A 15,550-nucleotide genomic window follows, 5' to 3' on the forward strand; every position below is an offset into this window, starting at 1 on the left:
GGGGGTAGAGCCATGTCTGATCAATCAGTAGGCCACTGGGATTGAGCGGCAGGCTGGAGAGCAGGTGAGACGCAATATATTTGAAATAACGTGTGACATTTATTACCTTTATCTATAAAACTTCACGTCCTAGTCACCTCCCCATTATTATTTGCTAAACAGAAGCTGTCAATCATTAGGTTAAAATTAGCTTCTCCCCTCGCCCGCCGTTCATTTTTTTCGCTAAAGGAAAGTTGTACACAGCTAACCACAAAAATGCAATTAACAGTGAAAGTCGTTCATACCAATATGTTCTAGTTCTGAAGTGTTAGGACAAGTAACGGAGCCAATGTTTTGTTGCGTAATTTGATACTGTATTTAAATTGATAGGTGGTGAACTATGTTTAGCTAAAGGTTTATCGCTGTATTTTTTTAAAATTCGAGGACAAAACGACCGCAAAAATCAGGCCCGGTGTTCTGCCAAAATGTAATACCTCACCGGTACATATGCGTATAATTGGGTTGTTGTCTGGTTTTCCTCTTTCCTTACCGAGGCTGACGAATACAAACCATAAATTCAGGGTTGCCACAGTTACTTTGAAAAAGTAACCTCGTTACAATCCTCATTACATGATTTCATAAACTAAATAGGCTGGTCGTTATTTTATTAATTTGGATTCAACCTATGCCAACAACACCCATTTATTATGGAGGACCAAAGCTGCTTAAACTATAAATAAACAAAAACTATTTTAAAAAAAAAAAAAAAAAAAGCAGGTGTAATATATACAGTATATACAAAATAATTATTGAAATAAAATATAAATACAAAAATAAGATTCGAAAATTAAACATAGATACAAAAAAAAAACAAGTAAATAAAAATATTAAACAAAAAAATTATAGACTCAAGATTAAAAAATTACAAATAGATTAAAAAAAATGTATGTGGAAATAAATGCAATATATATAAATTGATTTAAATGTCAATCAATCAATGACAGTGCTTTGCTCATATGTTTTTTAATTGTCAGCATTAAAGATGCACGATAATATCGGTTACCGCTAATTATCAGCCGATAATGGCAATTATGACATCACCCCGATAATCCAGATTAAATTTTTTTTTTTTTTTTTTAATTCGACCGATAATGCAATCTGATAATTTTATACTTGATTAAGCCTCCAAATGTGTGCAAGAGACTAATTTTGTCCAATTCTGAGCCGGGGCCTCAACCCCTCCTAAAGGCATTTATTAATATTAATTAATATACATTGTTTAGATGTTGAAATGTACTATTTGTTCACATTTGATGTGGATTTTTGCACAGTAACAGTTGCTCTTGTGTATAATTTAAATTAATATATATATATCCTATGATTGAATCATCGGCTTCACATTATCGGTTATAGGCTGGAAGGTGGATGAAGTTAGTGGTTATCGGTTGAATAATGCATTACCGTGCATCACTAATCAGCATGAACATGCCGAAGGAAATGAGGGGGGTTTTGTGTCCTCCCCTGATTATCAGAGGTTGCCAACCTAACATAGGATGGCAAAGAGTGTGAATGAAGGAGGCAGTGACAACCAAAAGTACTGTTACACAGAACTTTATTTTTAAAAAAATCAACAACAACAAAAAACCTTTAGGCATGGGCCACACAGCACAGAACAAATACCCCAACTCCAGAGCTACAGTATATAGTGCAAATGAAAAAGTCCCCAAAAATCCCCGACTAAACCAAGAGTAAAAAAACAACCCCAAGGTAATCCCTATTTTGTCAGGTACTTTTAGTACCCCAAAATAAATGGGTGAGTGTCACCGCCCTAATTAGTGGATCTAAAATAGGGAGTTACATACGTGAGTTGGGAGACACTTGACCCCAACTAACCTAAGTTCCCTAACTGCTGTACTTAACGCCCGCTTAAAGAAGAAATAGAGAGAAAAAAATTAATTAATTTGGAAACCAAAAGGCAAAATTCAAGAGCAAAGTTATAACAAGGCAAAACAATATAACTTGTATTATTTTTTATATTATTATTACATAATAATATATTATTATTATTATTATTATTAGGGTTGTTCCGATCATGTTTTTTTGCTCCCGAGCCAATCCCGATCGTTTTAGTTTGAGTATCTGCCGATCCCAATATTTCCCGATCCGATTGCTTTTTTTTTGCTCCCGATTCAATTCCAATCATTCCCGATAATTTTTTCCGATCATATACATTTTGGCAATGCATTAAGAAAAAAATGAATAAAACTGGGACGAATATATACATTCAACATACAGTACATAGGTACTGTATTTGTTTATTATGACAATAAATCCTCAAGATGGCATTTACATTATTAATAATCTTTCTGTGAGAGGGATCCACCGATAGAAAGACTTGTGACTTTGTATATTGTGACTAAATATTGCCATCTAGTGTATTTGTTGAGCTTTCAGTAAATGATACTGTAACCATGCCCAAATGCATGATGGGAAGTGGAACCATGACTGTGCGTAGTGCTACCAATTGATATATCTTCTTTGCGTTGGGAAATAACATAAGGTGTTAAGAAAAAGATCATTTGCTACCTTGCTTCCCCACATTGCTTCCCATGATGTTTCTAATCGTAGGGAGAGGGATTGTAAGGCTTTAGCCAATAAAAAAAAAAAGGCTCCAAAGGCTGCCAAAATTCACTTTACTCATTTTACGCTGCCTTTTATCTCTATATATAGTAGGCCGGTCGCGATAACAAATTTTAGTGTGCGATAATTATTCTCATAAATTATTGCGATATGCGATATTATTGCGCCCCCCCATTTTTTTTAACCAATTTACAATAAAACAGTGAGAATACGGTATATATTAATAGATCAAGTACACCCATTTAAACGCAATAAATATTTACTCTTAAATTCAAAAATACTTTTTAAGAAATCACAACTAAAAACAATAGACCATGCCTCTTAAGTAAAAAACAACAATATTGATACCGCACAGAAACACAGAATAAATAAAATGTGTTTAAAAAATTTTTTTTTTTAAATGCACTTAATAACTTGAGCATTTAGGCAAATGAAAACTTCATAGCTTGTGCAATGGTGTTCCATAGGGATGCAACAATACAGTTAAGTCATGGTTCGGTATGATTTTTGATACGGGGGACACGATTTTCGATCCGATTCAATACATTTAATGCTCTGTAAAAAAAAAAAAAAAAAAAAAAAAATATATATATATATATATATATATATATGTTGTTGTTTTTTTTGCTAACGAGCAAAAATTAAATTGCCATCACATAAACATGCATTTTAGTGCATAATATTTATGTGCTTACTAAATATTTTGTATAAAAGTGCTGAGAACAATCTTTACTGTTTGTAAAGTGAGGCAGGACACACTGCTGATTGCTACAGCTCTCTTAGCAGCTAGGTTTACTACATGAGCAAAACATCCTATCCTATTAATTAACCCTTTAAGGTCTGGGCCCATTTTGTCTGATTTTGCATGCCTTTGAAGTTGCCTTTATATTTCAAAGAAAGAATTGTTTACGATGGCCTGGTTTGGTCCCTTTTTTTGTGACACCTTGAACTTCATGTCCAAACTGTTGTTTCCTTCACTGACCAATTATAAATCATCATTTTGGGCCCAAAAAGACCAAAAATTCCAAAATCGTTTTGTCAAAATATTTAATATTGATGTCCAATAGACAACCAAACATGCGTGACGAACCGTTTTGAAACTTTGTATTATTTATTCAACATGTTAGGATGAACATTCAACAAAAATTTTTTTGAATAAATTGTCTTATATTTGACAATTCAACATAAACAACAGGTATAGCCATAGGCGTTTTTTGCCTTTATACATGCTCTAGTCAAAACAGGTTATATACAGCAGACCGAACAGTGAAAAAATATATACCATCTAACACAAAAAGTGTTTGGAGGCCATCTCCTTATGAGTTTAGGTATTGCGGCCCATCACCTGATGAAAACTATGTACACACAATCAAGCTTCTTGAACACACATTTATATACACAAATTGAGAAGACTGATTGTGGGAAAAAAATATATATATATATAACATTGGAAAAAAAAGTATTTTCAAAAATATTTACAATAAACAAGTTAAAAAAAAAAATTTCAGGCATGCCACTCCGAAAAGCAGTTTCGTCCTGGAATTAGACACAGGGCGACATCACACAGCCCACACTTCCCTGGGGTGTCGGTCCTCTTTCCACCCTTCCATTTTCATTTCACTTTACTTTCATTGTCACTATAAATGTACATGAAAAAAAGTCAGTATTTATGAAAATAATAAAGTGTAAAATAAAAATATATACAGCAATCAGTAATAATGGAAATCTATATGTATGACAATAGAAAGAATACTTAGCTGAATATGTGCTACATCCCTAATCTTCATATAGAAAGAAGAACACCACAATTATAAATTCCTGCCTTGGATACACACAGTGCACATACGACTTTGATCTGATATGCACATTTTATTATTATATACACAAACACACACTTATATTGCATCAAAATTAACTTTGTCTTGCAATATCAAAAGAAACTTTCAAAAGAAACTTTTTCAGCATTAAAAAAAAAAAAGTGAGTTTGCTTACCTCTGCTCGTCGATGGCGTCACCCACGTGTTCAAATCTTCACTCGAGGACTCTTCCGAAGAAGACGATGATGACAAATTTGGACCATCCTCTTCCTCAAGTTGATCAAAAAGCACTTTAGCTTGCGCTAAATTTAGTTTTCCGTTCATTCTCAAAGTCACACAAAGTCGCTGCACAATCCAAACGGCCGTCGCTCGCCACCTCGCTGCTTCAGAACACTCCTCCCTCTCGTTCGGTGGAACCTCGCACGGCAATTATATTTATTTTACAAAACGCATTTTGTGCTTCCACTGCGACTTCGAAAGGGTTCGTTTGAGTTGTGTTTTTTTCATGGAGCTTCCGTTTTGAAAAAGGACAAATGATGGAAATATAGACATAAACAAATGATCCATGCAGCGTTTTAATGTTTTTTTGAGAGGACAATAAAACTATAAAACTTAAATGACAATATCTCACGTTTTAGTTGGTCGATTGACTTCAAATAATAACGAGAGTAAACCGCAACTTCCGCACTTTAAAACGAGACCAACCAACGGCATGTGGGTGACGTAATTAAAACGTGAGGGCGCTTCAAAGACGACGTGCGCTGAGGACGCGTCGGCGCGTCCTTCGACTCTCAAGGGTTAACAATATTTGCAACATTATCTATAGTCAATGGTGAGGATTTATTTGGCCTTCTTAACTTCCATTCAGTCATGACAGTTTAGAATTTATCGATTTAGTATATGGGCTACGTGTCCCATAATCACTCTGGGCTCACGTAGCCAATGGCATGGGACGTAGTACATTTAGTTTGCCATTTCATGATGTCTAGTGTGTGCGCGCAATGGAGCATTAAAAAAGTTTGCAAGCGCCGCTGAAGTCACGTCTGCTCATTACTACACAACAGCAGCATATGACAATCGACTTTCATAAACAGGAGTTTGAAGCACAGTGCTCTTAATTTTATTCAGCTGTCCGTTGTCAAAGCGGGGTTGTTCGTAGCAGCCAAGTCAGTAACAATGTTTTGGCGGACTTCGTTGTAAATATCCGGCGTTGTGCCGAAAAATAGCCGCCCCGCGTGAAATGTCACTCCTGACGGGAGCGCCCACGGCCCCACACGTCAACAACACCGGCGCGCCATAGATGGTCCACAGTCACTCCGGAGCACTGACGCGGCCGGTATATGTTGAACAATAGGATATAATGGGAACGATTGGCTCCGGCGCTAGTTTTTGCCGGACCTGGAACTAAGATGTATTTTGCGCAGTTGGTAACGAGGAATCCAAACTTTTGACAGCACGTCTGCCGCACGCGCGTGTGCACGCGAGGCGAAAAATCGCAGCGGAAAAATTACCGCCTTCATTTTTATTTATCGCGCGATAAATGCAATTATTGCATATTGCGGCGCCATTACAGATTGAGCGCGACAATGCGTGAGTGGGTCGTGCAGTGCATGCATTAATTGGCTTAAATATTTTAACGTGATACATTTTTTTTTTAAATTAATTACCGCTGTTATCGGGATAAATCTGATAACTCTACTTTAAGCCTAAACTAAAGACTCTGGATGAGTGTAACATATTACGTCTGTAACGTTAAATACAATTAGAAAACGATTTAATTAAAAAATATATATATATATATTTTTAAAAAGCATGGCCGATATTTTTTTGCCGATTCCGATACTTTGAAAATGACGTGATCGGACCTGATCGATCGGGATCGGGACATCTCTAATTATTATTACTATTTTTAAATGTATATTTGTATGTCTTTTCACTTTTATTTATCTTTTGTATTTATTCCCTTTTGCAGTTTTGGTCCTCCATAACTTACTAGGTATATAAATTATTGTTTTCTCTATTGTCAGAGGCCTAAGAAATTAAAAAGCAATCTCAAATGAAGGCCATTTATACTGCTGTCTTATCTTTTTTACTATTGCCATTGAAGTGTATTGGAATTGGAAGTGCATTTACAAACTAATGTACTAAAACCAGGCTACTTTTTTAATAGGTTTTGAGATGCTTCAGTGTCATACAGATTTCCTGGAAAAACTGAAAGACAATGAGAAAATCTGTAGCACCAATTGTCCAAATAGTCCTCATGATGCAGTTCCGTGTTTTTTTAAAGGACCGACATTGTCTAATGGCTACCCATCTGGCGCCTCCGAAGCCAGCAAACTAATGAAAACAGTCAAACCAGATGTTAGCAAGCCACTACATGTGGTTAATGGATACTTGAACCATGATAAGGACAAGGCTACCAGTGCAAAACATGCAAGGACTACTGGTAATAGGAAACAAAGAAGCAAATTTTCAGCTGCAGGGTGCGTCTTCGTTAAAGGGACCACCAATAAGGGCTGTGGGTTGTCCACCTCTAAGATACCAGCAACAGAAGCTGACCCCCCTTCGACAACCACTTTCAAAAAGAAGATTTGGAGGTAAGGCTCAATGATTTATTGTTAGGTCAAAAAACATGAAAGCAGTGTTCTTTGTTTTGTTTTTAAAAGACCCTGAAGAACTTGAGATCTGTTGTTTTACACATGCTGCTCACCAATCAGAAACTGACGTTATACAGTTAGTATATCGTATATAGACCCCAATCACGTGACGTCGAAACTCCGCCTCCCTGACTGGTGCCGCCATATTGTCCGTCAGCTCATCGTGTTTACATATTACCGCTACATACATTCCTCCTATTACTGCGTGTTTTTCTGCTTGTCTAAGGAATCACCGCCTAGTAAACGAACCCAAAAACCTTCCTGACAATCGTTAACATTGATTCATCAAAATGGTGAAGGCATGTGTGGCGGTTGGTTGCAGTAACAGAGAAGATAAACGGTCATTTTAGTAGTGGCTGTGTGCCCATTGTTAAAAGGGCAAATCTCGAAAGCAGCACAGTTTGTTTATCTCGGTCCATGACGGGTTTGTTTCGACAGCCGTTAAACAGCGGCGAAAACATCAATATGATGCCAACACGATCGCAGACATCATACGGAGACTACGAAGCTCGTTGCCACGGTCGCGCAGCAAGAAGAGGAGCGCAACAACAGGTGTTGTGCCAAAAAATAGCCGCCCTGCATGAAATGTCCCCTCTGATGGGAGCGCCCACACGGAAACGACTTTCTTGTACCGTGAATATGTATTATTTTACTCTGCTTGAACTAATAAATGTCATACCTGTGTGATTGTCATTAGGATATGGTCGTGAAAACCTGTAGACTAATACATTTCTGTTCAAAGATGGTTAGGTGGCCCAGGCCACGATTTGTTACTAAAATACAGTACTAATATTTTGTGTAATTTAATTATTTAAAACGGATCTTACAGTCGTGAGTCCATTACTGTAATGTGTCCATGAAAACATTTGTTTTCACGTCAATAAAGCGTTATAAATAAGCGCTCCCGTCAGGGGGGGCATTTCACGCGGGGCAGCTATTTTTCGGCACACACCGGCTCGTTGTCGATCAAGTTTCATTTTACAATCGTGACAACGGTGACGCTCAGCTGACCAAATGTCGGTTTATATTCAGGCTGGTGCCGATTTTGGGTACCTGACTCCTCATCGTGACATAAACTGGAGTATGATTGGAAATTTTGTGGTCTCAGGACGAGCTCTGACGCATGGGACAGGACCGGACGGGAGGAAACATCGGTTTGGGCATCAAATATGGATCTGGCGACTGGATCGACCGAAGCTTTTCCAAATAACCTCTTTTATGCAACTCACCCAATGAGTTTACAGTGTCTGAAAGCACCGGGGCTTCCATAATTTGCAAGTGAATCCACCTTTAGAAACTACAATCATTGACAATACGGACACACAAATACGGACAACATGGCGGCACAATACAGCGATCACGTGATTGTGTGACGTTGGTGATTGGGGTCTATATCGTATATATTTGGCGGAAAACACTCAGGTGACTTGAAGTTCTGCTCTGAGACCCCCAATTTGGCCAAATTTCAAAATTGTCCTTTATACATTTGTGATACATCATTGGAAAGCTTGAAATCTCAATTTTCTAGGGGAAGAAAATTTTTGAACAGGGGGGCATTTAAAAAAAAAAATACAAATGAACAGCGAAACCCTAACTGGAGGTGAGAGCGTGAGAGAGCATATTTAAAGACGCCATGATTCTAAGTAACGAGATATTATCACATTCTTACCTCTTTTCGATCCAAAAAGTCCATGTAGCATGTATCACCAAGTGTCAAGACACAGCTGTGAATGGCCACAGCTGGATATTTGGGGAATTTTATGGGAAACATGGTAATATAACAAGGGTAGCGATGCAGAAATCGCAGACATCAAGGAGTGGTCGAGATTTTCTTTTTCATATATTTACCCTTTTAAACTTTTTTTTTTGTTTTTCTTCAATTTTTTTCTTTGGATCAATTATTTATCATCTAAATTATCGGGGAAAATGCTACAGTAACAACAACAAAAAGATATCCGTGACATATTTACAGACACCATTTTTTTTCATTGTGACGTAATTTGTTTAAAAGTTTAATATATGCAAGTGAATAATTTTTTTTTTTTTTTTTTTTTTTTTTTTTTAATATTGGACATCAATTAATGATTCTAAGCTTAAAATGAAAAACATTTTGAATAATGAATATAATTACCTTCTTTATGTGGCTGTGTTGAAACAAAAGCGGTTGCGCAACATCTGTAAACGGGGGTTTCCAGGGTAAAACAGACGAAAATAGTTTGGGGGCTTAATGCGCCATGAACCTGCAGTGGCAGCATATAGACATAATGTCCTATCAAACACAACAGTTCTTTTGGCTTAAAATAGAGTAGTTTATTTTAAAGAGGGGTGCAAGAGCAGAAACTCCTTTTTCAGCCTTGTCTGTATTTTCCGCCATATATAAGATCGAGATATAATTTTATCCATAACCTACTTTTTTCATTTGTAATTCAGTTCATTATATATTTAATTTGTTTTATTTAATTTAATGTTTAAAAAAAATAAAACTGTCAGTGTTAAAATTCTAAATACTCTTTAAGACGCTTTGTTTTAAAAGCTGCATGGTACAAACAGAATGAGGTAGCGGCTTGAAGTCCTAAAAATATGGTAATCATCTGGAAGAAATGGTTTAATGTTGATTGTTCCAATAATAAAAATGTCTTTTAATGTTTTGATGGTTTTCTTGTCATTTTCCCATTGTTTGTAAATGCTGCTGTATATTGTTATCTATAGCAACACTTAAACAAAATGATGAACTCAAATTCCAATCACAAAAACGGCACTAAGTTCATTTCCTACATTGTTTCGGTATAGGAATAAAAGTAGGAGGGAGGTGCTTCCTGGTGGTCGTTTGAAGACCACACAATTTATTTTAAGGTAAATCCTACATGTCTGACATCACATCAAAAATCTCAACACTGGTATTTCAACTCATCACTAACCCTATCCCTTGATAACCTCGACTTGCCATTTACAACTAGGAATACGGAAGAATGTGGAACAACTAGGGCCAACCTATTGAAAAGCCCTATAAAAACATGTCATTATCAATTAAATTACCTTATTTCCTTCAGTGGTGACATACTATGTTTTAATTCACATTGTACCCCAAGTAACCCACCTGAGCTTCTATTGCATGTTAAAACAAATTTAGCCAGCAGCCACCGGAGGAAGAAGACTGGGAAAAAGAGTACCCGGCCGACTTGGAAAAGAGAGTTGAAGTCCAAACCTGTGGTAAAGAATTTCTATTTTTACTCTTGACTAGTATTGTTACACTATGTCTGCCACTGTAATGTGAACACACATTGATGAAATGTGGTGCCCTTGTTCTCTGGATTACTATGATTCCTCAAATTGCCTCATATTGTTGATTTCCATTTCTTTGGTAATTTATTCATGGTGGGGGGAAAAAATTCTGATTTCTGAAATCAAATACCGTAATTTCCCGAATATAATGCGCACCCCAAATTTACTTGTAAAATCTAGGGGAAATTATTGTACCCGTTTATAACGCGCGCCCTAATTTTAGCACCAATAAATAGAAGAATACAAGAAAACAGAGCTCGTGTACAGATACAGAAATGTCATTTTACTGACTGGTGAAACACAGCACAAGCACAGCATATTGGTAGTTCAAAACATTACCATAAACTGACAATATTTACGGTAATAATATGATTTGACAACTTCTCCAACTTAATAGAATCTAGGAGAAAACAAAACAGATGTCACTTTTCTTTTAAAGGCTGCTGTATAACTTGCTCGTTTCATCATGATGAATAAATGTTTCTTGCATGGATTGATACTGTAAAATGAAAGTGAGAACGTAAGTCAGAAATCCGACAGAGCTCATTGCTGTCGACACGACAGTAACAATAAGAACTATTGTTGTTTGGGTTTGAGTTTCCCGAGGGACAGATATAGTTGACGGACACACACAGGAAGTCTGTGTTGTTACGTTTGTTATGGTCCGAGTTGCGGAGCTGCAATAAACGTTGAATCAAATGAGTTCAAGAAACTAAATTCTGTGCTTTATGAATAGTGAAAAAAGCAGAATTTAACACAGACGAAACCATTCGGCCGATCAGAGTGAAGTATTACCGAAACAAAATGGCGACGTCACGTACCGTAATGGTCGGCAACGGATCACCGCATACGTTTCTTCAACACAACGTGGTCGTGTCAATTTTTTAAAAATTGGTTTATATATGTATTTCTGTCTCCATCCATGTACCCGTTTAAAATGCACACCATGATTTTACAAGTTGATTTTGGGGGAAAAAGTGCACGTTATACTCGGGAAATCACGGTACTATTTCGCTTTTACAGGCCACATACAAGCAGCCATTCACACTCACATTTGCAGCTATAGAAAATTTAAACTTTTTTTTTTTTTTTTTTTTTTTTTTTTTTTTTATTCACCCTGTTCAATGTGCTAACCGACCTTCCACGATACTGTCTAGATACCCCAATGAGTCTTTTGAAAATATTATGTGCTCCTTCCAGTTCCAGAAGATGCTTGTGTGATGGCTTTGCGGGATTTAACACTGGAACCATTGAAGAACATGCCTTTAACAGCCTGTTACAGTCCAGCCGTACACCACCCAGGCCCACTCCTCTTGTCCTGTTCTGACGTCGCTCCTGAGCCTGAACAGTTTGCCGATGCTGATGAGTAAGCTTTTATTCTGGTATAAACATGATTGATTTACAGTCAAACGCGTTATCCCTTAAGGTGGTTATAAAGATTGAGGGTCATTCATAGAATATCTATGATAGTTTTGTTTGTTGGCCTATTTACAGACATTATTTCAAAAGAATTTAGGTTGATATCCACACAATTACAAATTAGTTCTGAATTATGTGCCGTGTACAACCAGTGTAACTCTCATCATTCCTTGTTTATTGTACAAAATAACTAAAAGTCTTTTGTTCTGATTCTCTTTTTTTTTTTTTTGTCTCATAACCTAAATAAATCAAATGTTCCAACATGCAACCCTTTTTTTTTATTCAAGTTTGTCTGATCGCCCATTAAAATATGTTTGATGTCGCGATAACTTCATTTGGCCACTTGATGGTACTGTTGTTGCAGCTTCCTGTCATTTCCTCTGAGCGAAGGGAGTTCAATGGGTTTATTTCCAAGGACTCGCTTGCATACTGACTGGATTTCTCCCTGGAGTTTCATCCATTAAGCACTTAATGCAGGCAAGGCAACTGTTAACATGCCAATTAAAACTGTTTTTATGCTATGAGAAATAAAACACAAAATCTAAAGTTCATCTAAAATCATGCAATTTAATGGTGTAATCCACGGCCAAGTGCTGTTACACATGAATTTGCTGCCTCTAAACAACTCTGGCCATTGGTTTCCCACATTTAGGCACACATTTTGTGACATTCAGTTGAAACTATTAGCTGTGTAGGATTTTAGGATTTCAACTCCGTCCAGAAGAAAAATGTATCACATTGCCAGGGCCTTTCACACAACAGAAACGGCATTAAGTTGCAAATTACAAACGTGACGGGGAATGTTTGTGTGTGTGTGTGTGTGTTTTTGTGTTTGTAATTCGCATATAAAAGGCTTTTTTCTTTCTTTCTGTGTACTACTTGATGCTATCAGAAAAACGAAGAAAAAAATCAAAACCAATGACTCAAATTGTTTAAAAAAAAAAAAAAAACTCCCAAAACATTTTTTTGACTTGAGGGCGAGTGTCTGTCATACATTACCCTAGAAGAATGAAACTGATGAAGCAAAGATTGAGTTATCTGGGGGTAACAAGGGGTGTTGTGCTTCATAATGTAAGAACACAGCATTTCAAGAAAAGCATTTGCTAGTTGCTACCCGTAGTAAAATGCTGTGGTGGATCCATACTACTGTAAGGCTGTTTGGCCAGTTCCAACACTGGGAATTAAAAATGAGAGTCGCTTGGATTCCGCTCAATACCATGAGTCTTGAGGATGTTTGACAATCAGCCACAATGTTGGAAGTAATGCTGGATATTACACCAATACAACGATTCAGAAACATTGCTCAAAATCTACTCTGGTATTCATACAAAGGGGCAAGTACAGGATAATGTTGTGGAAGGGCCATCCCAGTCCCCAGGCCTGAATATCGTTGAAAATGTGTAGGATGATCTGTTCTTGCTTGGCAACCATCAAATTAGTTGACTTGGAACTGGAGTTGTTTTGTAAGATGGAATGGCCAAAAATACCCCCATACAGAAACTCATTTTACCCATGTTGGCAATTACAGGCCTCGCTGATATTTTGAAGTGGGAGAACTTGCACAATTAGTGGTTGACTAAATACTTATTTGCCCCACTGTATCATTCATTAGTCTTGCTAATCTGCTCATGGCAAGTTCACATTTGGCCATCATCAATTGCAGCACTAGCAGATGAATTCCTCTTGCTCAGGCAAACAGCATGCATCAATTCTGTGTGTGTTTTGTATTGGACATAAAACACATACACAGGCAGCACATTCTCTCTTCTGCTGTGACTCACATGCAATTGAGTCTTTTTCATCTTGCCCTCAGTGTCTGCTCATTGTCAGAGCAATGGTCCTGTTTGATCCTTTACAGTATGTTGGCACGTAAACAAAGATGGCAGCAGTTAGCTAACCACAACCAGGCCTGAACAGTTAAAGAAAAAAACAACAACTTTGTTTTACATTTTGCCATTTAGGGAAGAAGCTGGTGTCTGCAGTCATCTTGTAAAAATCGGTTAAAGGTAGAGAGCCTAAAATGTGCTTCAGTCTGTCCACTTAAGTGCAAGTTTTAGCCAAATTGGAATTTATTCTCACATATATTTGACCATTACATTGTATTACTTTCTGACTTGATAGAATGGGTGGATGGGATTTGATGGATTGTTCCATGATTTGAGCTCTCTGGTGTGTCTTTCGTTCTTGTAAAGATCCTTTCTTTGTGACTTGACCCAGATGGAAAAGAGCCAGGTTGTCGCAATCTAGGTGACGGATCATTGCAGCGTTGCAGTCTGGACACAAAATGGTGCAAATCCTCATGGCAATACACAATGTTTTTTAAAATAAATTTACTACTGGTTCCCTTGAGCGAATTGTTCTTAAATGAAGTCTTGCCACATGTTGTCAACAAAAGAAAGGCCACACATTCAGCCAAGTCGGTGAGTCAGGACTTTTTTGGGGGGTGAAATCTTCAACATATTGTGAAAGTGGAGCATAGTGTTCCTGCTTCTAGTCATGAAACAGTGTGGTTGTGTGTGCATGAGGGTGTGTTTGTGTGTTGTTGATTATCTTTTACTGAAAACCGATTTTTGTTCGAGTTGTTAACATGTGGCCTTGTAAAAACACTTGTATTCATGGAGGTTCAGTCAAATGTTTTTTTTTAAGCTTAGTCTTTGGTTTGGTTATTTTGACCAGAGTGATGAGACATCCATCTTTCATCATTAATATCCTGTGCTGAATTGTAAGGGGTGAAAACTGAACCGAATTGACTACAACCTGAACGCACCCCCAATTTTGAACTGTACATTGACTAAGAATTGACTACCCAGATTTCCACAAATTTTTTAGGTTAATATGGTTTAGGATGAAACATATTACATCAGGTTAGAAGATGCGTTTTTTGTTGTTGTTTTTTTTTTTTTTTTAATTAAAACCGCAAATCTGCATTCCTGCAAAAGTGTTATGTTTTGTGTTGAGTAACAGATTTTGCAGCAAACAGGTGTGGATTACATCAGAGTGCACTCTACCGAAAACTTAAGTTTGTAAATTTACTGTATAACAGAATATGCAGTGCTCAGAAAAACCTTTATAAGAGATGAGAAATCCATGTAAATTTCTTAATATGCTTGCAGCGATGTAGTTACAAATGGGAAATCAACAAAACAATGTTTTTAAGAAGAAAGACCATCTCAACTGATCAAAATTGTGGCACTGTTAATGATCTTTGTCTTGTGGCCGAGTTCATTAGAAAGCAATAAAGCATGCATTGCCTTGAATAGAAAACCCCTAACAGTGACATATGAGTACACCACGTGGATGTAGAGCCTGCCTGCGTGATGGTCACCTACTCCTTCCAAAGTAGTTAGCTAACATCACTACACATTTAGTTTTTATCCAAAGATGTTTGCATATTTTGTATCTTGTACAGCAACTAACTTCCAGCTGTAACTTGGGAGTGTACAATCTTTTATAATAATTGGAAAGATACAATATAGTAGTTAGCCTACTATGCAAAATAAAGATGTCCCGATCGATCGGCATCCGATCACGTCATTTTCAAAGTATCGGAATCAGCAAAAAATATCGGACATGCCTTTTTAAATTTTTTTTTTTTTTTTTTTTTTTTTATTAAATCGTTTTCTAATTGTATTTAACGTTACAGACAAAATGTCTTACACTCATCCAGAGTCTTTAGTTTTGGCTTAAAGTAGGGCTATCAAATTTATCGCGTTGACGGCGGTAATTAATTTTTTAAAAATTAATCACGTTAAAATAT

At 36.9% G+C, this 15,550-nt stretch overlaps 1 protein-coding gene across 1 annotated transcript; it reads left to right on the plus strand.

Moving 5' to 3' along the window:
* Window positions 1-3: 3 nt before the first annotated feature.
* On the plus strand, window positions 4-12,053 carry LOC130919882 (uncharacterized). Its single transcript, XM_057842503.1, has 5 exons — window positions 4-64; window positions 6,606-7,032; window positions 9,883-9,945; window positions 10,223-10,302; window positions 11,575-12,053. Exons 2-5 carry the CDS (start codon window positions 6,614-6,616, stop codon window positions 11,742-11,744), a joined length of 732 nt encoding a protein of 243 aa, XP_057698486.1. The 5' UTR covers window positions 4-64; window positions 6,606-6,613; the 3' UTR covers window positions 11,745-12,053.
* The last annotated feature ends 3,497 nt before the right edge of the window (window positions 12,054-15,550 follow it).

Source organism: Corythoichthys intestinalis, chromosome 8 (assembly GCF_030265065.1).
Source record: "Corythoichthys intestinalis isolate RoL2023-P3 chromosome 8, ASM3026506v1, whole genome shotgun sequence".
Classification (NCBI taxonomy): Eukaryota; Metazoa; Chordata; class Actinopteri; order Syngnathiformes; family Syngnathidae; genus Corythoichthys; species Corythoichthys intestinalis.

Excerpts from the sequence above, each read along its gene's own strand:
- LOC130919882 (XM_057842503.1), top strand. The coding sequence starts at position 6,614 with ATGCTTCAGTGTCATACAGATTTCCTGGAAAAACTGAAAGACAATGAG. Across the intron at positions 7,033-9,882 it reads TTCAAAAAGAAGATTTGGAG|GAATAAAAGTAGGAGGGAGG; the intron begins GTAAGGCTCAAT and ends GTTTCGGTATAG. Across the intron at positions 9,946-10,222 it reads ACCACACAATTTATTTTAAG|CCAGCAGCCACCGGAGGAAG; the intron begins GTAAATCCTACA and ends AAACAAATTTAG.